The 27,500-nt window shown below is 40.9% G+C and overlaps 1 protein-coding gene across 1 annotated transcript in view; it reads right to left on the bottom strand.

Moving 5' to 3' along the window:
* The window catches only part of ntrk3a (neurotrophic tyrosine kinase, receptor, type 3a), a gene marked incomplete at both ends in the record, with an annotated part of 251,997 nt that overhangs the window by 121,402 nt on the left and 103,095 nt on the right, over window positions 1-27,500 (bottom strand). The window contains one exon of the mRNA XM_080002340.1: window positions 16,226-16,297. Within this exon, the coding sequence (XP_079858466.1) occupies window positions 16,226-16,297 (72 nt within the window). The remainder of the gene's footprint in view (window positions 1-16,225; window positions 16,298-27,500) is intronic.

Genomic DNA, 27,500 nt, shown 5'->3' with positions numbered 1-27,500 from the left:
CGTAGTTACTTGTTTTGGCAATTTCCTAATGCTAAGACTTGTGCAGTGAGCCTCTGTTTATTTACCCGACAACAACTTCCTGTGGTTCGGAGCCATGAGAGACACCGCTTGAAAAAAAAATTGCCTTTTTTATTTTCCTCCTTTTTTGTTTCCCCCCCATTGACCACTCAAAACAACATATAGTGCCACCACCCCCATCTAAAAAAAAGTCCAAGACCACCCTCCCCTTAAGAGACCAGGTTTATCTTCACCGTAATGTGGCAAAGGTAATCTTTTTCCCCAGAAGCCCAAAATTAATTAAGTCCCTCATCATGTACCTGGCTGGGAGGGGGAAGGGGGGCTGTGTAAAAATGTCCCAGTTCCACTTTGTAGCTCAGATAACCTCGCATGCTCATTAACACAGCTCTGATAACCCCCCAGCCCCCCACCCCAGCGTTTCATTAGTGGAGCTGCGGTAGAGGGCTAGGTGGTGGTGGTGGGGGGAGTGCAGATGAAAGATACATTCCGAATGGTGGTGAGACAAACACAAGTGCGAATGTGTGTGTGTGTGTGTGTGTGTAGAGTCATCCTATGTAAGTACCAGAAGTGCATCTATATATATATATATATATATATATATATATATATATATATAGAGGTAGAGGTAGAAAGGAGAAAGTACAGAGTAGAGAGAAGTAGAATAGAGCAAGAATGGAGGTAGAGTAGACAACCTTGTCTCTTCTGGAGGAACAGCAGATGTTGTTTCCTTTTAGAGTAAATCTGTTATTTTCAGGAACAGAGATCAGAAGTTTGTCTGCAACGTCATCCAGGATTCCCTCATCAATTCCATCGTTAACAGTCATTACATCAACGTGAAAACATTATTGGCAAAATGCCAAGGAAATTATTGTTTTTATTTTTATATAAGTCACATTTTTACGCCGACTTCGTCAGACCGGGCTGAGACATATTGTTGAAGTCCTTAAAATTCCTTCCCAACATTTCCCGTCACATGAGCCTCATAATACTTTGGCTAACCATTTTGAGCTGGCTCGCCAGAGTAACTCCATCAACCTGGTAAATTAAAGGACATTTAATCTAGGTTGTGGAGTGGCGACGGAGGATGAGGGGGATCGAGAGAAGAGGCGTATGGTTTTGTTGGGGTCTGTAATGGAGGAGCGGGAACAGGTGTGGTACAGTAGGTACAGGAGAGGTGTCGGCGAAAGGAGAAAACCTTGTTTACCTCCATGACCTTAGATGTTTATCACCAAATTATTTTTCGGTTTATGCCAACCTCGTTGTATTACTGTTTTCGGTCACGCCAGGGTGTTGAGGGTTTTTTTTTTTTGTGGCCATTATGGCTGGAAATTATGACACTTGCAAGAATATTTGCTCCATAATTGTGATGCAATGTAACATTGCTATGGTAAGATCATTTGTGACGATTTTCTGCATTCATATTACAGTCTCTCACAAGTTCTCACAAGTAACGCAGGGATTGGGTGAATTTTCATCATCTTGCAATTGAAAAATCACACATGATTGAGTAATATCTGCCACATACACAGTATATCTGCCAGTCACTCGATCTCTTTTTATATTAAAGAATTGTGTGTATTTTTTTTATTTGCGCAAACACTCTTTGCAAACACTATATTCTGTAAAGGAAGTGCTGGTGAATGCAGAAATGTAGAAATGACTATTGCATCCCTGCTGGGAGACTGAGCGCTCCCATTTTCTCTGACATATTTGAAACTGTCAGAGTTGACTTATTCAGTGTAAACAAAAACAAGTCTGAGGTCTTTTCAGCAAAGTGGTCGTGTTGCGATTGATACATGCTGTGTTGCGTGGTTAGATAACAGAGAGCAAGATCTTTTGCAGCAGAGATGGGGGTCCCTGTACCCAGGGCGACGTAACAATCTGAGGCTGATCGCTGGGCCTTGACATGGATGTTCCTGCCCCCCAGCCACCCACAGTTACTGTCGGGCAGACCCTATTGCTCGGTGTGAAAGCAACCTTGATTGGCCGATACCTCACAGACAATAGTGGCTCCGTCCACCTGAGCTTGTCCCGTGCAGTGAAATCAATACCTGACTTTTGCTGGGTGTCTATCTTTGCAGCTTTATCGAATGGGACCAGAGGCAGCCAACCACTGCGCTCCACCGTGATAGAAGAGCTCCTCAGATGGCAATTGTACGTGTCTGTGTGTGTTTGTCTTCTGCAGTTACCTTTCAGCAAGTGTGAGAGCAAGTGTGAGCTATCAGTATTGTTTTTGACAACGATAATATTGTGAATCCTCATCAATAATAAATAAGTGTGTGTGTGTGTGTGTGTGTGTGTGTGTGTGTGTGTGTGTGTGTGTGTGTGTGTGTGTGTGTGTGTGTGTGTGTGTGTTTGCGATTTGTTCTATGGTGTCTGGTGGGTCACTCAGAGGTTCCTCGCGATGCCAACCTCCCCAACGGCGGAGCTGTTGGTTTATTTTATTTTTTCCCCATATCATGGGGAGTAGCAACAATCTCAGCATGGCATTGTTCATTTTGATTCAATGGTTCACTGTTAGCCATTCAGGAAGTGCACTCCCCTCTGCCAGTATAGATATATTCAAATGTGTGTGTGTGTGTGTGTGGTGTGCGTGATCTGTATCCTATCTGGAACATAGCGTGCTGTGAGGTTAGCCATTCAAAATGCCTCTCGGCTGAGGGGAGGGGAGCAGAGAATGGTCCCCCGTTATGAAAGGGCGGCAGCAAGTCTGATAGGCTCCGTGTGGTTAGAATAGCGGGAAGATATCTGCTTTGCAAACAAAACAAAAGGGGGGGGGTGAATAGTTCACAGCGACGGTCTGGCCACTTCATCAAAGGTGATGAAAGCAGGATGAGGATGAGATGTTCCTTTTTGAGAGACACCTCTAAGTGACCTGATCCTTCAATCAAGAGAGTTCTTCCCATGTTGAATTTACTATTTAGGCAGTAAAAAGTTGATTTTGTCATGTGAGTATGAGATGTTTTGAATTTGGGGAAAAAAATATTTAAAGACTATTTACAGAAGGCAGTAGGTTATATATCAAAAACAAGGAAATTACCATTTGCCGTCAGGATTGGTAACTACTATAGCTATAACCAGCTTCTATTCACTCTTTTGTGGAGACCACCATTTTACCCTTGAAAAAAATTCTAAAATTACATAATTGGAGTATTTGATGTAAAAATGTGTTTCTAAACGTCATCGTACACTAGGTTTGATCTCTAAATGGGCAACAAAGAGTGGCGCTGGCATGGCTGTGAATGGCTTAAATTAACCCTAATTATTCACTTTCTAGAGACCGGTAATTATGCTCCCCTGAGTTCCTCCCCTGCCCTGTGGCTATCGATTGGTTGAACCACCTCAAGAAATAGAGTCAACCCTGGTGGAGTGCATATTCAGACCTACACTCGACGGGTATTTTGCAGGTGGCTTATATTTCAACAAAAGTGGAGTGTGACTTGTAACCTGCCTTGCGGAGGTTATCTAAAATGCAAGGAAACTGATATATATCTACTATATCTATCTCTCCATCTATGTCTGTTGATCTGTCTGTCTGTCTGTCTGTCTGTCCGTCCGTGTATCTATCTATCTATCTATCTATCTATCTATCTATCTATCTATCTATCTATCTATCTTTCTATTTTATTTTCAGGGGACTTGTATGAACCGGTGATTTAGATAGTACTGTAATAACAAAAATAGTCACACCACAAATATTTAACGGCAGCTGTTGAACTTCTACGGCTCACTTGACTGCGGCGCAGTGAAACGTTTGGCCGCTCTGACGACAAGAACTTCATGTAGTCCTCAAAGTTATCAGTGAGTTTGCTCTCTTTCGGATGGTCAAGATAGAAAAACATGGCAATGACAGCAAGGGAACCCCTTGGCATACCTTTGCTTTCTGTAGTTATCACCCTGAAAATTCACAATTCTAGCCTAAAACCTCTATTGCTTGCTTCTACTGCCGTAGATGTAACATTGGCAACTAAAACATTGGAGACCACCAGGCAGGAGCAACTCTTTACACCAGCACAAGCTTGGTTAACCATCCAGGAGGCTGGTGAGAAAGATTCATATTTGTCTCACTGAAGTTAACTTTCTCTTATCCCAACTGCAATGTGTTGCCTATGGATTTGTTTGTTATTTTTATAAAAGGACAGTCATCAGGACACCTATTTATTTTTCAAGTATGGCAGCATTATAAACTGCGAGCATTTACATTTGATTTGTTAAATAAATAGATGCATTTGTTGCAAGTCTTTATTACTCTTTATTCTCAAACATATTTGCAGTAACTAGGCGGCATCCACCTACGTTGACCACCAAATTAACCCCAGATTGCAAGCTGTCTGAGTGCTCTAAGTTAGATGATTGTTTGGGTTAGCAGTCACTACATTCACAAAATAGCTGGTCATATTGGTGAATATTGACTTTGTTTATCCTCAGGTTGCCATGGCGGTCGCAAATGTGCAACGTTCAATCACCGCCGCAACCCTGTGCGGTTTTGGAGAAAACTTAAGTGAAAAAGCAGAGAGAAAAATTGGGCGGAGGTGGCCTCAAAAAAAAAGGACACTTTTGGAGAAGTGTGGTTTTCAGGGAGGCCTTCTGATTGATTTCCCGATGTTTTCGTGGAAGTAAGAGAGCAGTTGTGTTGTCGGCGAGTTGCGCTGTCATCACATCAGGCTGCATTCTGCCTCACAACAGGAGCAGGTGCTGATGGACAGAAACATGCAGAGATGGACTGGCCCCGAAGTCAATAAAGACCAAAAAAACACAAGGCAACATGGGGTGGACAAGATCAATCTCTTCCTAAGATGGAGCACAAGCTCACGAGCAGTTTATCCACGCGTCCCTTTAGCGATTATACTGCTGAAATAATTCTCTAATAAAAGTTAAGATTGATAAATACTGGCCGGCATATGAGTAAAGAAAGAATAAACAAGCTCAAGATGAGTACATACTACGTTCTAGTGCCACCAGGCTACAAGTTCCATCTAAACAAACCATGTGTATTTATTATTTGCATCAAACATTTTTCTTACTATAATTTTAAGCACAGCGGCAATATCAAGAGATTTCTATTTTTAAAATATGTATCATGTCCGGTTTAAAATATAATGCATTTTTAGGAGGGTGGTGTAAGGGAGATAGATGAAAAATGTTTAGCTTAACAATTTGTGATATATTTCTGAATACAAAAAACAACATATACGTACTTTTTTTATATATTTTATTTTTCAATATATAGTATATCATTACAATATGCATGAATCACCCATTGACGTGATTGACAGCCCTATGCATTGTTGATTACCACCTTATTCACCACCACTGGTGCAACATTTCTAACATTGGTTTACAATTGGACATTTTTGAATGGAACTTTGGAATCTAACAATTGCCGTTTAGCGCAATAAATCTCTCTCTTTCTGCTCCCTGTCTTTTTGTCACTCCCGAACTCCAAAGCTAAAACTCAACTAGGAATTGGAAAGTGTTTGGAATTCCAAACAGAGCTATCTTTTATTTTACCTCCCGAATCCTTTTTTTTCCTCTCCAATTTACTCCAGCGAGAAGATAATTTACTTGGCGCAGAAGAGAGCCTCTTTCATCCTCGATAGCAGTGCTGGCTATAATGAGTTCAAGATTTCATTACACACATTATCGGAGGAAACTGTAACTATTTCACTTTTTGACTCAATGGTCTCCTTTTGTCATTTTTAATGCATGTTTCTCATCTTCCCCTCACACTAGTCCATCCATTGCTGCTTTTGCCACATCTCTCCCCTTTAAATAATAAAACGACACAATAGAATCATTTTAAACCTCAATTTGTGATTAGTCACCCCAGCCACCGACATTTTCCCCACTCGGAAATGCATTGAAAATGTGCTAACCTTTCAGCGACTAAACATTTACTTATGCTGTTAAATGGAAACCTGAGCACCGTGACGTTACCTGCATTCCTGTGTAAAGAGGGGTTGAAGGTGCTCTGAGAAACATCATTCCTATTGACTAAACAAAAATTGTTTATTTTTTTGTTTTGTTTCCTCTGGGACAGTGTTGACTCCGGTCAATATGGTCTTTTTCCAAGACCGGAGTCGTAGGTTGCAGAAGTTGAGAGAGAAAGCAGCGGTCCAGCTGGTCAACAACATGCGATTTCACCCTAATTAACCTCTGTGTACTCAGGCATCTGTGCGGACTGAATTTGGGTGCCAGCGCCTGAGCGATAAAAGAAAAAAAGGCTATAATGGGGAGTTCTGTGGAGTCTGTCCCGCCACAGATTATTTGGACTGATTCCCATTATGTGAGGTTTCTATTTCAACCACTGGTGGCAGGGTAAATATGTGCTCCAGTGCAGGTTCGTGGTATCTGACGTGGCCAGTGGAAGAATTTCATTGACAGCATACTGAAAAGCCAAAGTTTTAAGGGATGAAATTATCTAGTTGCACATTGGTGAGGATATCAAAGGTTATTTTTGTGAGATACATGTATCTTTACTTTGCCTGTTCAAAGCCAAGATACAGGGATTCTCCTGCCTAGTCATTACTATCGGACATATCGGTCAAAGGTGGTCGATCCTGGTCAGTTTCGATCCAATTGAAAGATTGAACAGGAACAGCTGTTATAAAGCTGGTAAGCAGGATCTGATCAAAATGAGAAATATGTCCTCCAGACAAAACCGTGCCAAAGTTTCATTACAAATCGTCCTCTTCCTTGTTTTCAGGTATGTGATGGTGTTGATGACCGTTAATTGTGATTCCTGATTCGGTCTTCCAGATTCGGGTGTTGCCATTTGTTGACCATGCTACTAGGGAAATTCTTGAAGGCCACCATCAGGTAATTTCCCTCCCTCCTTTACTGCTCACCTTTTCTCTGAATGGGGTGTGGTTGGTAATCCAACATCACATGACAGCAACACCATGACAAATGAACAAAGATTTTCTCGCAACACTAGGCTAATAGCTAGTGTCAACATGGAGGGTGAAATTTTCTACATATATAGCTGATTATTTCACTAGGCTTGTCTCAAAATGATATAGTCACTCAAGGGTTGAAGGCAAAACAACTGTGAAGAAACTGTTTTGTTTCAAAAATGTATGATGGCAACTTTGGAATTGAGCAGGTACATTCAATAGCTCAAAGATGCTCAACATGGATGGATGTGGCCTTATGTTAATTATGATGTTAGTAATAACATTGTAATTTCCGTAATCGTGATCGTAGTTTTCTGTAAAATTTGCCATTTTACACACAGACTCACAAAGACCCACAGTGTAGATTCATTGTAACGCTGCATCCAAGCAGTGCATTCCCACCAGGCTCCGTTGTTGATGAGCACCAATCAACAGGGTGAAGTTTGATTACAGAGTGATGTTTGATTACCTCATTCTTTATGCGGGATTTGCTCCACTATAAATCCAATCATCAGAAATCAACGAAATCCGTAACAATGACAACAACAAAAAAAACTTGGCCAAGTATCCACCATATCATATGACTCATTTAACTGGCACCCATACAAAGAAGAGAGCTGGCTTTCTGCTTCCTTCTTGCTAACCTCGGGCTCTGACAGACCTACTCCTACATCCTGGCTACGACTGGAGTTGTGTTGGCAGACACGGCACCATCTTTCAATGGCAGTTGTGTTGTTGACTTCCATGAGATGCCTCTGACTATGTCCTTTGGTTTAATACTACTACTTTCCCATGGAAAATGGGTTTTACCGTTTTGGCTTTACAGTTCTGTTTTACTGTTGCCATGTATATCAATGCGCTGGACACCATCTATCCATTGAACATAGTTTCTTTAGCCCTTTCAGACTGTTGCCATGACAAAGGACCATATAAATAATGTCACATGACTTGACTTAATGGTATTCCTCAAGGTGAAGGTAACAAGGCCACATTAGAGACAAGACTAAGGAAAGGTTGCCTGAAAGAGGGAAAAAATAGATCAACTTGATATGTTAAACAATACAAGGCCATATAGAACAAAAGGTTGTAACAAGATGATGTGACATTAGCGTGCTTCCTTTTCCATAAATTGCACACTGTTGTCCAGTAAACACAGAATCAAAAGGCGATGAGCAGAGGGAGCCACATTCGCACACAAAAATGACATACAGTATGTTATGTTTTTTGGAGGTTGTTAAAGTCAATGCAAGATTGAAGCACATTTTTCTTTTGTTCGAAAGGTTGTTCTAATTAAAACTGTGCAAGCAAGTTGTGCCTTCCATCTGGTGGAGAAGAACCTGAACATACCTACCTGTGCAATGACCAAATGGGTTAACACTCCTTTATTCTGTCACGTCATCAATTTTATTAATGTAGCTTTGTTTACCTGGAAGTGAACAACAGAACAAGAACGCAGTAATGAATTGAGGTGTGATTCTGTGTTGTACCCCGTTAAATATTGTTGGTACGTTAAATAAACATAAAATTGTTCTTATTACATTTTTTTTAAATCCCTACGCTTGATGGATTGAGGTGCATTTAAGATGTGTTTGCCCTCTTGATAGATTTGTTATTTTCTTTCTAGAGAATCCGAAGTTCTATAAAGGAAAATGGAGTAAATGTTAAACAATGTTGGTTGTGTTCAAGTAGATTATTGTTGACTTGAAACAGTCAGCCACTGTCATCACTGGATATAACTTCAAACTGGTTTATCTTCTGTAATTCCCTTTGCTGTGATCGATAATTTGCGGCGGACGAACGGAGCCGAAATGTGTTTGAAGTTGACATTTATGTGTGTCACAACGTTTGATGGTGTGCATTCATTGATCAATCACACCCACAACTGCATTCACAGTCGTGTTTGCACTTGGAAGTTGCATCTCCCCTTGCAGTCACGCTTTATTTCCTGTTGTGTCTCTTGTTGTTTCCCCTGAATCAATTGCTCGATTGTACCTCTCTTATTTGGTAGTTAAAGCTGTTTTCAATCGAAAAGGGCCATTCCCAGGAAGGTGACATGCCTCAATAAAAGCCATTTACTTAAAAATATGTACTGGCTGGGGATACTATCAAAAAAGGATGACCAGAAATATTTGCTGTTCATCGGCTCAGCTCTTGAAAAATAGCTTCTGCTTTAAAAGATTATTATTATAGAAATGTACTCATATTTGAACAGGTACATGCAATACCATTGTCATTGCCAAATAGTGTGAATTTGTCTACGTAATATGTTTGGATTGTGCATTGACCTTACAAAACAGTAAAGGTAAATAAAAAAGAAAAACATTTATGTGAACCATATATAACATATTAAGCACATAATAAGGAGTTTGGTCAGCTTTTGCCTTCAGATGATTCATTAGACCAATACCTTGTGCAGCTGCTCAGAGGTCCAGGTTTTTGCAGCTTTCGCAAGGTTACTCTCATCTTTGTGCACTGGCCTCAGACACAGCTGGCTTACAAATGGCAGCACGGCCCTTAGTTCCAGCTCTCTGGGTCCTTGTATTTTGACAACACTGGGTCACAGTGGCCAATTCAATTCAATTCTAACTCTGTCACAGTCAAGGCCATAGCTCTATGCCGGTTCCCGCGAGTAAGCCTTGACCAGCAACCATAGTTCCTCTTGCATAATACAATTCGTATGATTACTTTTCCAAGACTGTTCCTTTTTTGGCACACACGTCACTGACTATTCTGCTCCTTTGAAGCACTGTTAGTTGCTTTGTGCTACTTTGAATAGTCACGTACTCTATCACAATACTGACATACAGAGCTGTTTAGAAGTTGCTATGTACTGTTGACTCCTCCCCCCTCTAAGCAAAGAATACATTTGAAGCAGTAGGGTTAGTTCATGTTAGGGTCCTAACTCTGTTAGAATAGCATAGTTTTTTGAAGCTCCCCCATTCCAACCAAAGGTCTACAGACAAGTCTAAAGAGCACACACTATTTGAATTGTTTTTTTGAACAAACCCACCGAGAATTCTTGCAAGGAATTCTTTCAAGTATTAAATTTCTTATAGTTGAAAGTGCTCATGTCCAATGCAAAAGTTTGAAACAACTTAAACAACAAGTCTTTAACAACTAGCTGCAGTAACTTGAAAGGCCGTTTCCAGCTAATTTCCCCTCCTGATTTCCTCTCAGATTTCCTCAAGATGGAAAATGTGTTTTTTGTATATATTTGATTGTCACAGATATCATGCAACACCATGGCAACCAATAACAAAGCAACAATAAGCTATGAGTTAGGTTAATTCATGGGAATGGGAATTTTGGGCTGGAGGAGCTACCCAGTCACAGAGATGCAGAACAAGAATGTAGAAAGACAAATATCAATATAGATGCTTACAATGCCAGTTACTCAGGTTGACTACCAATGTGCAGAGAATAATGTTTTTCGGTAAAAAAATAAAGCCCTCCTTTCTACACTCACAGGCTAGACTGAGCTAGTTAACCCCCCCACACACACACATACAAACACAGACACACACATTTTGTGTGTGAAACAGCAGTGTCCTATCTTGCCAGCATGATTGCCCTTCTTGACATGCACACATAACCTCCCTTCGCCTGTATTCCGTGGCCCTCCCCACCCTTGCTTCCTGCTCATCCTCCTCTTTCTACAACCCGGTGTGTGTGTGTGTGTGTGTGTGTGTGTGTGTGTGTGTGTGTGTGTGTGTGTGTGTGTGTGTGTGTGTGTGTGTGTGTGTGTATGAGATGTGCATGAATGTATTCATGATCATTGAGTATATGCCCGATTGTGACCTATTCCTGCATGAGCCTTGCATTTAAATGTGTGTGCGTGTGTGAGACTGTGCATTTGCATCCATCTCTGACCCACGGAGAACAGCAGATATTCTTCTCTAAGGGGCCGTCCTCCTTCGAAAGACTAAAATACTCTCCAAGGTAGCATCACTCTCTCTCCCTCACACACACACACATACACACACACACACACACACGCACACACATACACACACACACACACACACACACACTGAATGCACCCAAAATGAATGCAATGTCAAAGCGGCACACATATGATTGCACACACTTTATGTGTGCCGCAAATACACAGGCAAGAACACACCACAAAAAAATTCACTCAAGAAGATTTGTGATGAATTTGCGTTTGGAATTTGGGTCTTAAATATTGTGAAATTATATCATGATCTTATAAAATGGTCTGTATAGTTATTAAAATAGGTAAGATCTGAAAGTTTTTCATTCTTCCTTTGCTGTTCTCTTTCTCGTTACTTTTTCAGTTAAAGCAATCCCAGTATTTTATTATTTATTTTCTATTTTCTCTATCCCTGTCCATCTCATCTCATCTCATCTTCCTCCATCTTATCTTCCACTAACATGGGGGAAGAAGGAACAGAGAGAAGATAGCGAGAGTGGGAGAAGAGAGAGGTGTAAAGGTGAAGAAATGAGAGAAGGTCAGGGAGAGGAGCAGAGATGCATGGATTGAGAGGAAGAATCGTGGAGGAGGGGATGGATGAGTGGTCAGGTGAAAGCATGCGTAGGGTGAGAGAGAGAGAGGGAGAGAGAGACGGAGGAGACGTGAGAAGAGAGGGAATCGGAGGAGGTATATCGGGATGAGGAGAAGAAGGTTGTGTGCTGGAGAAAGGAAGTGATAGAACAGGTGAGATGGAGAGAGATGGAGAGAATCTCTCAGCCATACACAGAATGTGTGAGAGTTACGGAGCGAGGGATCAGTAATAGAAGAGGTGGAGGTAAGAAAGCGCCAGACTGAGGAGATGCGGCATGGAAGAGAGCGCCAAGATGCAGGAGAGAGGATGAGGAAATGGAAAGATCTCTCTCTCCTTATCTCTCTCTCACTCTCTCACACCCTGCTGGCACCACTCTTGCTGTGAACTCATGGCACTAACAGGAATTGGTTAAATACATACAGCGAGAATCTTTGGATTTAATGATTCTGGAGCGTCTGTGTCCTTGATAGTACACTGACAGAAAGTAATAATGCTGCACATGAAGTTATGTACTATGTTAAGTATATGTGTTATAAGTACTAGGAGGGGAGCAACTAGGCTAGCAGACACTGCGCTCTCTGCTGCTGCAGCCACATTACTATGGAAAAAAACCCAATAATAATAATAATAATAATAATTATAATAATAACGATAATAATAATGATAATGAAATGGTCTGCTGAATTTAACTGCTTCTCAAAAATGCAGATCATGCAAGGTGACATAAGTTTAGTGATGGAAAATGAAAAATTATCCTAAACCACAGTGAGAAAAAAGCAAAATAAAAAGCACAGATTTTATGGCACCTACACTTGGGCGAACTAAAGCTGACATTGTATCAGCAGAGATTTGTAAGCGCCAAATGTATGAAATTGACATTAATATTTGTCCAATTTTGAAAACTAAAGGGGATTTAAGCAATAAATAAATTTGACAAAAGACATACTAAAACAATGTTAAGTCGGCAGCCACATGCTAATCGGAAGTTTAGTGCCTCTTCTTAAAGCCCCAAAGTGTAAGGCTGATCATTACCATATTCTTATTCACTTTGGATTTTGCATTGTTTGGCAGCATTACAGGTTTACTGTGATTGCATTTATTCAACATGTGACATTGTTCGACTGTCCTTTGATGGAAAATTCCAACACACACACACACACACACAGATGCACGCACGCACACACACACACACACACACACACACACAGATATTCACTACATGTATCTTTCAAATAGCAAATAGCAAATCTGTGATACCTGTCAGTATTCGAAAGTGCCACAATTAACCGGTTACTGGAAAAAACAAATGTTGTCTGACGATTGTTGGGTGACAGCTATGTACAATGTACAACTGCCAAAGTGTTTTGAAACTTTGTCATGTATGTTCAAAATGATAGCCAGATATCGTCAAAGATGTGTCATGTTTGTCACCTCATTTGGCGTTTCCCAAACAATTGATACAAACTAAAAATCGGCGCTGACCATTAAAGAAATGGAAATTTTCAACCAAGTCTTATGAAAATGGTGTTCCCCATCATGTGGTCCATAGCAAGTTCGCTCACTTTTGCCCCATTGGACTGTGTTTGAGCACAGTGAGAAGCGGCAGCAGAGTGGTATGTTTCTCAAAGCGTTCACTGAGATTACACTCTTTGAAGTTCTAAATGATGGGGTTTTAATAAGGCCTGGGTTGAAAAATAGCGAACCTATCTTTTAAATTAGCATTAAGCCTGCGCCTTTGAGGATTCAGTCTAGACCTCTAGTCTTAGAAGTTTACCTATTCAAAACTATTTTTAAAACCATTAAACCGTGCAACTGCCGAATAAAGCTTTAGTGGCCGGGAGGAAGACCTCCTCGACAGTAGCCGGTGCAAATGAGGCTGGAGCTGATTACTTTGCTGCATGACGGGGTTCTTTTTGTATATAACGTCCCTCTATAACTTCCCTTGCTGCACCTAGTCCCTAACCGACTCTGCGTCGCAGGCGCCGGGTCGTGACAGCGATGGGCCTGCTACCAAATTCTAATGAACCTCTGCCTGTCTGACCTCTGTGGGAATGCAAGAAAACCAACGGCAAGGTTCTTCCGCTTTTACCATACGAAATAAATAGGCAGAGTGATCTTCTCTGGTTTGACTGTAGAAGAAGAACACAGTCACAGTTCTGTACTGGTCAATTTGGTATACCAAGTAGTATGCCGGTTGGCCATTGAAAACTCCTTGTGAAAGCCCCTGACAGGAATCTTACACATACAGACTACCATTTAAGTTACAGTTACATAATTATTATTAGATGTTTGTTTCTGACAAGGTTGGAATAGTAATCAGCTCTCTTTGATAATCTTAGAGGCACCGCACTCTTTTGTACCGGCAAGGTTTATGCACACAGGCTGCAATTAAAAAGTGGGAAAGGCTCCTCTTTATTAACCTAGGTTGAATCAAAATGCCATTACGTCACAAATCTCGGTGTCGCTTGTAAGGTCAACTGGGTTTATAGCAGTAATTCAGTCTCCATGAATAGTGGTTTCAAGTTCCCTCACAGTCCTCCTTGAGACAGAGGGAAAGCTAAGAGCTGCATTGCAAACATTCAAATCAAAAGTTGGGGCCCACTTTGTTTTTTACTGTGTAATTGTGAGTTTTAAACAGTTTTCATTGTATAAAGGTTACTTGGCATAAGAGTTACGTCTAGCAATATACGTTAATTGCATTATGCCATACTGCAATAAACTTCAGCTAGGGATTATCTTTAAAATAATCTAGACAATCCAGACCCATTTTCAAGATCTTGGCAGGGATACCCCCAAAGACAAAATGTTTTTTCCTTCTTCCAGCAGTGGACACACTAAAGGATGTGGGGGGTCACACATCATGTGATTCAAGCACACACACATAATGATAATTTCTAGTCTGTGAATTATCAAAAGAGTTGCTGATCATCGCAAATCAAACAACTGCCGGTCTGCGCAGTCTTAACCACCCTTAAGACAAGAGCTTTGATTCAAGAGATGATTCTCAAAAAAACTCAAAAATGAGCCTTTGACTCAAAATGCCTCGCTAACTTCCTTTGGTGCATACCCGACGATCCTTAGGAAATCTCTTGTCTTAACAGCGTGTCTTTGCTTAATCCTATCCTCTACTAAATCCTATAAAAGTGTGATGAATGTGTAAAATGTGTGTGATGCTCTCCTGTGAAAGTCTTTTGAAAGTCATGGTGTATCCCTGCCATTAGGGACACCTTATACATTATAAAAATAGTAACATTTACTGTTGAGTATGAGATCTGTCTTGAATGATTGACATATTTTTGACTTTTTATTTACTCAAATATTGTATGCAATGCAAATAACAAACTTGCAATGAATGATGTTTCTTAGAAGCAACAAACTCTGGTCCTTAGATCACGTTAGACTGTAATTGTGAGCTGGTGATTCCCAGCCCTAGTTTGTGTGAGGGTGCTTGTTATTTCTACACTTCCAGTTGGGGGAAAAAAAAAAAAGCACCAAGGATCCAAAGATTTTCTGCACAGCTGGAGCATGCTAGTCACAAGAGACGGAGGAACGTTCCTCCAACCTTTGAAATGTAAATTTAGCTGTGATGTCACATTACCTCCACGCTGGGGAGAACATAATAATTGGCTTTTTTTTCCTTCTAAATCCACTACCGTCAGATCAAACCACAAGCTGACTTAGCGTGAGTAAAGGTATTAAAGGCAAAAAAAAACCCAGGTATTTCCAAAAAGGAAATATGTATTGTGAGGGTTAAAAAAAAAAAAGGCTCAAAATGAGCTCAGATTAGTGCTCCACAGATCTCATCCGTTGAGAACATTCTAACACAGAGCCTTCCAGTTTGTATTCCTAAAATCCAAAGGTACATTTGATTATTTTCTTTTTTCGGTCCAGTTCCATCAAAGGAACAATGGCTGCTAAGTGACAATGTAATGCGTCAAACCTATCCCTCAATCTGGAAAATAACACAATAGAGCTTTGGAAAAGGGAACCACAAAGCATTTACACAGTAAGACACATAAACTGTATGTAGGTAAAAAAAAAACCGAATGAAGCCATCTAGCAGGCTCTGCATCCTTTACAGTTATATCTGTTTCAAATTTCCCCATTACGAGCCTGCCTTTTATAATGAAAACTCATTTAGTTTGAATATTTTGAAAAGATTAACGCTAAGGGAAAAAGTGTCAAAAAATCCCACCTGAATATGTAACCGCACACACGCACACACACACACACACACACACACACACACACACACACACACACACACACACACACACACACACATACACACACACACACACTGTCACCCTGTATATTTGCATTACATTTAAAATAAATCAGAGAGCCCTTGGAATAATTTAAGTTTATTAAGAGTACATAGTTAGCAAGAGCGAGTGTAGCTTTTCGGTGTGTGTGTATCCGTCTGTGTGGGTGGGTTTGTGGGTGGGCTGTGTTCCCTCATCTTTGTACAAAATGACCTTATTTAAAACCAATTTGGATACATTATCCAAATTCCCCCCTGGAATCTGCTGAGAGCAACTCGAGCCAAAATAGCCAGATAGGAGCGTGAGCAACATGAGCAGTCTTACTTTTGGCATTAACAGAGGGTTCATGTTAATGCCAAAGTTAAGAAAGGTACATGACAATGTATTCATTTATTAATGTATTTTTGTATCTATTTATTTATCTATTTATTTGTTTGTTTGTTTGTTTGTTTATTTATTCATTCATTTGAATTGGATTCAACTTAATTCACCCAAGTGGAGGGCCTGGTTTTGAACTTACAGTTCGAAGAGCTGCAGGTGTTGGAAGAGCTGCCAGGACAACGTGGTCAACATGGTGTTCTTGGACAGGTTTCTGAAAGAGAGAGAGAACGACTTTAGTTAAACTGGAGTGAAAGTGTTGACCGTCCAGTTACGACAATGCGGGTATAGACAGAGAGAGAGAGGGAGAGAGAGAGAGACAGAGAGAGAAAGACAGAGAGAGAGAGATAGAGAGAGATGGTGAGAGATAGTGAGACAGAAAGAGAGCACTGAATCGTATACTAGAAAACCATTTCAGATGCACCTAAACAGATCCCAGACGCATTCAGCTGAAACGTGTCATTAATATTAACATCCATGTCACCATCATCACTATTCCTATGATGGAAGAGTGAACCTCATACAGGAGCGCAACAGTGAACCAAGATTTGAAGAACTGTGGTATACTGGACTAGGAACGCAAAAAGGAAAATTATATGAGACAGAACAATTCCCAAAACACAGATGTCAGTTTAATCAATATAAAGTGTATTCATTGCGATACCTCCAGGAAATAAATTTGCGAAAGCAATTTATTTCCAAGCTGAGCTGGTGAATACTTCTCACGACATCCCATCATTATAATGATTTCTTGTTCCGAATGTGGGGTTTTGTAAGGCTCTGTTATAAGGCAATGGAAGCTGCAAAGTGCTAAATGTCACCCCAATTGTCAAATGAGTATTGACAACTTTAGGTTACAAGTTACAGGCACAAAAGTATTATTCAGACGTTTCTTTCTGACAAAGTTGACTATTGATTGATTTTTGAGAACAGCTCTCATGTACCTTATATTCCATTCCATTTGAGTTGCCAATCAGGTCTCTGTCTCCCCAAAAGGCCGCAAATTCCCACGGCGTTCAGGGTATCGCGAACCCGGCGAGACAACCTGTCAGACTGTGACGTGTGCAAAAGAAGAAGGGATACGCTCTAACTGTGGGTAAAATTGACAGTCTGCACCACGCAGACTGTCAACAGCATACTGATCTTACATCCGTTTGTGTCTCGGAATCCCTACCGTCTGCGAAGGTCAAGGGATATACCAGCTCCTTAACGCACACACACATGCACATGCACGTGCACACGCACGCGCACACACACACACACATTGTACGCATCCGAGCACAGTCCAGTAATGCTCTGTATGTCTGTTTGTGGCCATGCTTTTGTGCACGCTACATCCAGTAACAAACGAAAATGGATTATTGAAAAGTTTGTCTTTTTTTGGAAATTCGGCTCTTTGTAATTTGACATGGTCAAAAGATAAGTTCAATTTGAGACTCTTCGTTTACTTCATTCAGCTGGTGTTGTGTGTGTTGGCTTGGCCCTGAATTCTCACAGTGAACATTGAAGTCAACGTTATTTATTTTATTAGTGGAATGCAAAGTTAAAATCAGTCACGTTGAATATGAACAATGCCAAATGCCTTTCTAACAGTATAATGTCACAATATATCAAATTCTATGTTAATCACATAAACATATATGCACACACATCACGAAGAACACAACCTCATACAACTCCAGTCACATATCTTTATTTTCAGCACATAGTGTTAATTCCCATAGATACCCAACCTTGGAGTCCAGATGCAGCTATCAGTGTTTAGGCCTTACCGCAACGCAATTGCGGAGAGCAAGAACAACATCCTCTACTTCACTCGTCAAAGAGTTTACCTTATCTTGAACACGTACGAATCTGTCACGCCAAACTGACTATATACTGTTTCTGACGTCCCAAAATAAGCTGTTCGACTCAGAGAGCCGCCTGAGAGCACATTTCTGATCTGACCCTTGTACAAGTAAAACCAGCGTCTGTCTGCCTCTTTATTTAACACCACCGATTGACAAACTGCAGATTAGAGCGACCCTTTCATTTCTGTAACACCTTCACCTGCGGTGGATTGAGGCACATCCGTGACTTGCTCGCAGCTCTTTTCATTCATGAGTTGAGTTGCAGTGAATGCCTGTGTGCCTGGTTGCAATTACCTAGTTGTGACTCCCCAGTCATTTTTAATATTTGTTCTAGACCAGGGGTCGGGAACCTATGGCTCGTGAGCCAATTATGGCTCTTTCGATGACGGTATATGGCTCGCAGACAGTTTTGAGCTAACATTTTTCATCACTATTAACAAGTAATAAATAATTATTCTGTGTCATTTTAAAGTAAAACAGGTAAGAGAAATTACAATTTGTAAATGTAAAAATATAAATGTGGCGGACAAAGGGGCGTAGTCAAGCACCGGCTGCGGACCACAGAAAGACTCCGGGCGCCTTTTAAAGGGCGCCCTGCCCCTCCTGGGTCTCTGCTCAGGCGCCACTTGTGGGAATTCAATATGCGGCACGCAGGCCACAATTATATATATCACTGAGGATTATTATAATAATTGTGGATAGTAATGTAAAGTAGTAAACACAAGTGGACAGAAATGGAAAAAACTTCAATATGTATGTGACAAATAATCTCTTGAACTTGAACTTGAACTTGAACCTGAAGACCAGCTGATTCTTAAAACTTGGAAGGAGCTTCCCATCACATAGCACACAATGCAGCGTGTGAGTATTGCGTATTGACCGTGTTTGGCTCCACATACGCATGTGAGCAGTCTTTCTCTCATCTGAGAAACATTAAGCGCAATCTACGCTCACGTTTAACTGATGGAAGCCTCAACGCTTAACCTCACTACGTATGAACCAGACTACAAGGCCATCAGAAAAACCATGCAGCACCACAAGTCGCATTAATGGTAAAAAGTATTTCATTTATTATTGGTCAGCTACAGTATAAGAACAATATTATTAAGAAGGATAAAGAGAAATGTATTATATATAGCGCTTTTTTAAGTACTCAGAGATGTGTTGTACGTTAAAAATGTACGCCTTACTTAAAAAATGCACGCATTATGTTTCATTCAATTTTATTAAATATTATATGACTCACAAGGAAATACATTTAGAAATATTTGCCTTTTATGGCTCTCCCAGCCAAAAAGGTTCCCAACCCTTATTCCAGACGAACAAATCGTTTGCATCACTACATGCCACACGGTGCGTAAGGGAGTCTGTCACATGCACTTCACGGAGACGGAAAAGTGCAACAGTCTGTCTGAACTGCAAATACATACCACCAAATGTTTGCATTTGTGTGCATTTTCTTTTTTACATACAAAGAATTACTTGCGCACATATTTTGCATATATATTCATGCGTACATACTGTATTTGCACACGTGCGGACAACAGCGGCAACATACACACTGACACATGCAGATCCCAGTACGTAATATGACAATCCCTATTCTTTAATCCCCCTTTTAAGTACGCTAATAATAACAGGAATACTTTGAAGCACAAAAGCTTAACTTTAACCTGACCCAAATTAGAGTATTAAATCTTAATATGAGGCGAACATGGATGTAGGAGGATTAAAAATAACACTATATTTCACCCCTCATTAACAAAGGCTTACGCTACCACAAAGGCGACGAATGAGCTTCTTTTTCCCTGCAGAGGGATCTGGAGATGAACAGATCGGGACCGGAGGAGCGCAATGTCAATTGTAAGTTGAAATCCTGATCGAAGTCCTCTCTGAACATACTGGTCAACTGAACCAGAGTTACGGTTATGGTTTAAGTTACAAGAGTGAGAATTACTTTGTTGTTTCTTGCTTTCTTCTTTTTTTTTTTTGGGGGGGGGGTTGTTGTAAAAAAAATAAGTAAATAAAACAAAAAAATAAATATATACAGTATAAGTAAATAAGAATGATCAAAATCATTCAAAAGAATATAATAAAATGTTGTTATTGATAACGATGTGTGTGTGTCTGCACAAACATACACACACAGGGACACATACATAGGCACAGTCTCTTTCAGTCATGTCACTATTATGGTATATGAGGCATGGCATGGACTATTATGGGATGTCACTGATAGTAGATGCAATCGGAAAAGAGATAGAGTGTGACATGGATGTGTGTGTGTGTGTGTGTGTGTGTGTGTGTGTGTGTGTGTGTGTGTGTGTGTGTGTGTGTTTGTGTGTGTGTGCGTGTGTGTGTGTGTGTGTGTGTTAGTGTGTGTGTGTGTGTGTGTGTGTGTGTGTGTGTTTGTGAATGTATATGAGGGAGAGAGGAAGGGGGAGACAAAGAGACGTTATGACACAAACATGCCATCTGATTCTTGCATGCAATATACAAGCAACCTGGTTGCATTTTCATACACACACGCACGCACGCACGCACGCACGCACAAACGCACACACACACACACACACACACACACACACAAACACACACACACACACACACACACACACACACACACACACAAATGCACACACCATAGGCATGCAGACGTTTTGCATGGCACACACTTATAGGCAGGTATATAGTGCATGAGCGTGCACGGTGCCAGTGTATTATTGGGAGTTTGTCAACATGCCACAGGCTGTAAAATACCAGGAACAAGCATAGTCACACACACACACACACATACACACACATACACACAAACACACACACACACACACACACACACACACACACACACACACTTGTGCGTGCGTGCATGCAAACACACACAGGCGTCATTGACCTTCTCATGGTCATGACTCATTTCCCTTGTAAGTGTTGCTGATAACTCCCCCTCTCCCCGACATACACGCACACACAAGTACACACACATACACAAGGGTCTGTTTCCATGGCAATGCTAATGTCGAGGCACTTACGTCGGTGAGAGAGAGAGAGGGGGGGGGGGGTAGTTGAAAGGAAGGAGGGAGGTGAGATGAGGAGGGGGGACTTTGGGATCCTGGTCGCTTAATTGTTACAGTTACTGTCATTTGTAATTAATGAATAATACATGCATCCTACACATATCCATTCTGAACTCACTGTGTCTCTTTTCTCACTAGACCAGTTGTTCCATACTGAAATATGAATGAATAAATATCAAATATTGTCAATGTAGATACATTTTTGAAGCCCAAGGTTCCTCTATGATATAAAGTGTTGCAGCCCTGATTGGCGGCCAGAATGTGGATGGTGTATCAGGTCATCCTTATCCCAAACTTGGTGGTATTGTATTAAATACAAGTAGTAGATGAGTTGTGTATTTAAATAAACAGGTGACAAAGGTGAAAAATCTATGTTAAACAACCTCAATGTTTGTAAAGGAAGGAAAATTAATTTATTTTGAAATTGGAGGATGAGATGAATTATCTTGAATTGAAGGGTGAAATCAGGATGATCTTTTAGCCCTGGTATTGTCTCAAAGTGCATATGCTTATCCCCAAACAACCAGCGCCTTTCCCCCAAACTGTTCCAGACAGTGCACATGCTTCAGCTGTGATCAGCAGTGTTCAAAAAAAACAACAGAGAAAACATCTTTAACGGTTTTAGCAGCGTGTGCAGCACTATTCAGCCCAACTCGCTGTTTGACAAGTGAACGAATCTAAGGGTCGACAACAATTGAATCCTATGGATAAATGATTTTGCTGGTGAATTGCAGCCAATAATTTGAATTCTAATCATCCCCTGGAACAATCAGTACTGCAGCACCACAAGGTTGTGCTTGTCATTCGTTTTATACAGTTTGTATACTAATGAATCTCCAGCTTCACAGCCTGATCATATCTATTAAATACTCGGACGACTGAGCATTAGTGGGGTTTTTTTATGTCTGGCAGTATTTCTATGTCACCCTCCTGCTACTATAAATTCCCTTCCACAATCAACTTTTGAAGCCTATTGAGGGAGCCTTTTTACGGGTTATGAAAAAAATCCTCCACCTCAAAAATGTTGTTTGAGTGGTCACTCTTGGAGTTTGCATTATTATTGATGATAAGTAGTAGTTGGTTAAACAATCTGCTAAAGGAGAGAGGCATGCTTATCAACGTTAAACATAACAGATGTGTTGCTCCCCTCACCCAGACTGGGAATGATGAGATAAAAAAAAAGATAATAATAATATTTTCTGACAATTTCTATTTCTCATGTAAAGAAAATCTGCAACAAATTGCTATCGTGGATTTTATGTTTTATATATATATATATATATATATATTTCTTCATTATGTACTAAGTAGGTATTACAGTATTCTGCCTTATGGTCTGATTAGTTATTTTGAGAAGATGCGTCCGCAAGAACAGATACCAAACTCTGATGAATAATTTATACTCCAAATCGGCAATCAGAAAATTATGTCAGTCATTTGCGCCAGCTCCGTGCGGACCCTATCTCAGATAAGATTTCACAGCATTCTATATGACTTTCTTACGGCAGAAATGTAGAATGAGTCATGGCGGCAGAATACAGCAGTGCAAATTGAATACAATCCAGTTTCAAGCGATCCTTCCTGCTGCCATTACGCCATTCAACAGCGTAGCACTGAATCTGCTTTGGGATCTTAGAGTCTCCTCGACATCCCTTTATGAACGCCCATATATAACGGGCCTGGCATTCACAACTGCATTCTTTTATGTGCATGTGGGTGGGCGATAGGGTGAAGATGGAAGGGAAGCAAAAAGGTGGTGGGAGAGAAGAGTCTAAGTCTAATTCGAGAACTGCTGGGTAGATTATTGTGATGTTTGGTGTATGTACAGTATCTTTGCACCCCCGACCTACTGCATTTCCTACTTGGACAATAAAGTTAAATTTGACTTGCCAACTCCAACGTGCTTTTGTTGGTGTGCAACATGCTTAATCAACCTGATTTTTGTCATCAATACCCTTGTATCATGTAAATGATCGGCATGATTGGTTGCACTGATCTGACTGAATTCCCATCTTCCTGATGTCTTTATTTCTGGACTTTTGATTGGTTGGCTCGTTCCAAGTTTTGGTGGCAAATCAGAAGGCCATGTTCTGGGACCTGCATTTAACGGCCTGCATTTAACGGAACATTTATTTCCGCCTTCGATTTGCACTTGTCTGTTTTCTTTCACACTCTCCGCTCACGTTTGCAGCTTTAGCAAAGCTGTGTATGTATTTAGCTCTGCACTGGTTAGATTTAGCCTTGTACATGTTTGCTAGCTACTTAACACTACTTACCGTTACCTACTACTAGCCTGTTTTTAAACTCTGGTATTTGTGTTAACTGCGTTTTTGTCACGTTTTCACATTTTTGGGTACATCGGGTAAGATATAACTGTTTTGATAGATGGGTACGTATGTTATTTTTAAATCATCTTCTAATCCCTTTCTTGACTTGTCCTTTTTTGCTGCAGTCACACCTGGATTCCCCCACAGGGATTAATAAAGCATCACCTTATGTAAAAACACTCTTAATACTGTTGATATGTGTTGACATGTATGTCTGCCAATGTACACACAATAGGGGGAGATTACTGCTTTAACGGAAACAGCAGCAGCAGTGATTGTTGACGAGGGAAAGACATGTCATTCAGAAAAAGGCCACTGGGTGCTTGGAGTGCAGTTAGTGCAGGATGAATTTGGATCAACGGATGAATGACACAAAATCTCAAACCATGCAATTTTAGAGAATTTACTTTCTATATTTGCTCATTCACAGAGAGCCTGTTCATTGCAAATGTACATTTGTCAAATGTATACATTGATTTTTATCCTCCCTCAAAGTGTTCTGATCCCATTTCACCCATCACAGGAGTGAGTCGTTTGCACTTGATGTTCGGGGGAACTCAGAAATGAGGAAACAGTGGAAGACATAAACAATGGAGTACCTTCTTTGGTAAACCCTGCTTGGCAAAACCATGTTTTCAACTCCAAATAATGCAACAGTGTGTCACAAGCTTGTCTGGCGCTCCCGCAGAATGACTAAACAGTGATCGATTGAACAATGTAAGGATTTGCGGTCAACAAGTTTAAATACAGAATCACAACAGAGAAGCTGGCAATGGAACCATGTGAGGAGAGACTCGATGAAGAACCTCTAGAACCGTTCTCCCAACTACAATCATGACCATTTTATGACAATTTGGCAAACTCAAGACTACTCTCTGTTTTCTTCAATGAACCTTCAAGGCTTTACTGCATGTGTCTCTGTCACAGTTTATTATTACACCTTATGGTACCGTGACACCGGCGGCGCGTATGCGCTGCAAAGCATCAGGCTGCAATGCATATCAAACGTAGCTCATATTCATCCGCCTGTGGGGGGCGTAGCTACGTTCAGCGACAAGTTCATGGCTTCATGCCCACAACGGAAGTTGAGCAGACTTAAACTTTATGCAAATGGGTTTTGGGTTAAATGAAAAACATATCGATAAAATAAGGAACACCTCATTTTATGTTTCTCCAACACGGACAATTCTTTATTTTAAGGCATGGATGGCAAGACTAGTTATGAGGTTTTTTTGAGAGGTCATTAATTTTGCAAAGTAAACAGTTACCATTTGAATAAAAAAAAATAAAAAAACACACAGCACCATCTATCTATATAATGTATATCAAATATGGAAAGGGAGAGAGGTTTGAAATGTTTGGCGCACCCACAACAGCCAGTCCAGCCCACAAAAGCCAGGGGCACAGAGACCTGGCAACCAGACAAGCTGCTTGGCTTTCACGCTGCAGCCCAGTCGCTGGCGGTGTGACTGTAGCATTAGAGAGCAAGCCTTTAGCTCGCTAAAGGTGCGATGGGGAGTGTTAGGGTGGTGGGATGATTTCAATAGCCAAGGACATAATTCAATTTATTGACAACCTGACTGATGAAATGCGGTTTGATTGACATGCATGAGTGATATCCCAGAATGCAATACTTACTTTGATTACTTTCAATTTTCTGCTTGTGTTATTCGGATTTGATCCCTGGACCGTTGCTTCTTTCTTATAAACACTTATTACCTCCGGTTTGACAGCGGTCACAGACATAAATACATGCACACACACAGGGCACAAGGGGAATAGGACTTTCATGTACAAACCAGCTTGTCTGTTTTGCGCCTGGGGAATACTTGTTCGTCTTTGAGGCACAATAATGCCGTTTATGTCGAAGCAGCAGGTGAACATATGGAGGAGTGTGTGAATGAGAGTGATGACAGCGACAACCAAGAGAGATAGACAAAGACTGGAACACATTCCGACAGAGATGGAGAAAGAGAGATAATGTGGTTTGAAACTGGGGGCTTTTTTGTTTGTTTGACAAGTCTCGCCCCCAGAGAGCTGCTGTCTTCTTCTTTCTTTCTTCTTTCTCATCCTTTGAGTCAATTGTTTGTTGACAGATGATGGGAGCTGTTGATATGGTGCAAAAAAAAATAAAAAAACAGGAAGAAAATACTTGGGTCAAGTAAAATTGGTTGGCTGGTGTGAGAAAAGATGGAGCAAGATCTGTTAACAATGAGGGGAAACAGATCTTATGATAGAAATTGTCTTGCCATCTTAGAAAACAGTCTGGCAAAGGCTATCAAAATAAGGAAAACTGTCTTGATGTTTCTTCTTTCACATTGTAGTGCATCAAACGGCATTGCTATTAGGGCTTCAGTTATTAAGATAGTTTCTGTAACTAAGATTGGTAAAAACATTTCCTCAAAGCTAGCTGGGTATCCTTAATTCTACTGTGGTCCAGCTCATCTCAAAAGAAAGCAAGAAAAATAATATCTATTTTTTTTGTACGATTTTCTGGCGTATTAATTTTTCACGTATCGGGAGGTGATATATTCCAGGTTCAAGAAGTAAAAGTCCTGCCATGTTTTTCCCCCAGCCAGGCACTGATCCAGCTTATTTTACTCATCAGTTGAACCAACTGGGTTGTTGCTAAAATCTGCATGGTTGACTCCAAATCCCAGAGTGGACTATTGCTTTGGGTACCCAGATATAGCAAATATGAAGTGAGGACAGCTATGAAGAGGATAAAGAGTGGAAAGGCGGTTGGTCCAGATAACATACAGTACCTGTGGAGGCATGCAGAGGTTTAGGAGAGATGGCAGTGAAGTTTTAAACTAGTTTATGATTGTTTAACACAATCTTGGAAAGTGAGAGGATGCCCGAGGAGTGGAGAAGAAGTGTACTGGTACCCATCTTCAGGAATAAGGGTGATGCGCAGAGCTGAAGTAACTACAGAGGTATAAAGGTGATCAGCCACAGCATGAGGTTATGGGAAAGAGAAGTAGAAGCTAGTGGAGAGGTGATGTTTAGTGAGTAGCAGTATGATTTCATGCAAGGAAAGAGCACTACAGATGTGATGTTTGCTTTGAGAATATTGATGGAGAAGTATAGAGAAGATCAGAAGGAGTTGCATTGCCTTTTTATCAATAAAGAGAAAGCATATGACAGAGAGAGGAGGCATGGTATTGTATGAGGAAGACGGGAGTAGCAGAGAAGTACATAAGAGTGGTGCAGGATATGTATGAGGGCAGAATGACAGTGGTGAGGTGCGCAGTAGGAGTGACGGATGGGTTCAAGGGGAAGGTGGGATTACATTAAGGTTCAACCCTCTCCGTGGGCTATGATGTTCGCAGATGACATTGTGATCTGTAGTGAGATTAAGGCTGAGGAAAGCCTGGAGAGGTGGAGGTATTCACTAGAGAGAAGAGGAATGAATATCAGCAGGAATACATGTGCGGGAATGGGAAGGAGGATAGAGGAATGGTGAGGATGCAAGGAGTAGAGGTGGCAAAAGTGGAGGAAATACTCTGGGTCAACTGCCCAAAGTAACAGTGAGTACAGAAGAGAGGCAAAGAAGAGAGTGCAGCCAGGGTGGAGTGGGTGCAGAAAAGTGTCAGCAGTGACCTGGAACAGAGGGGTACCAGCAAGAATGAAAGGTAAGGTTTACAAGATGGTATTGAGACCAGCTATGTTGTAAGGTTTGGCAACGGTGGCACTGACAAAAAGACAGGAGGTGGAGCTGGAGGTGGCAGAGTTAAAGATGCTAAGATTTTAGTTGGGAGTGACGAGGATGGACAGGATTAGCAATGAGTACAGAAAGCACAGGTCAAACAAAAGAAAGAAAGAAAATGAATGAGTATATTAGAGGGACAGCTCAGGTTTAGGCAGTTAGATGGTTTGGACATCTACGGAGGACAGATGTTAGGTATATTGGGAGAAGGATGCTGAAGATGGAGCTGCCAGGCAAGAGGAAAAGAGGAAGGCCAAAGAGGAGGTTTATGGATGTGGTGAGGGAGGACATGCAGGTGATTGGCGTGACCGAAGAAGATGCAGGAGACAGGAAGAGATGGAAACAGATATCATTTGATAGGCCAATAGGCTAAGTTAGAGGGAGAGAATTGGCGGGAAAGTATTGAAGAGATGCACAGCACTTAGAGTTGCTGGCAAAATGCTGATTCTTTTTC

Source organism: Zeus faber (assembly GCF_960531495.2).
Source record: "Zeus faber genome assembly, chromosome: 6".
NCBI lineage: Eukaryota > Metazoa > Chordata > Actinopteri > Zeiformes > Zeidae > Zeus > Zeus faber.
Note: the sequence above shows the minus strand (reverse complement) of the source record. Positions and strands in the feature narration are given on the sequence as shown.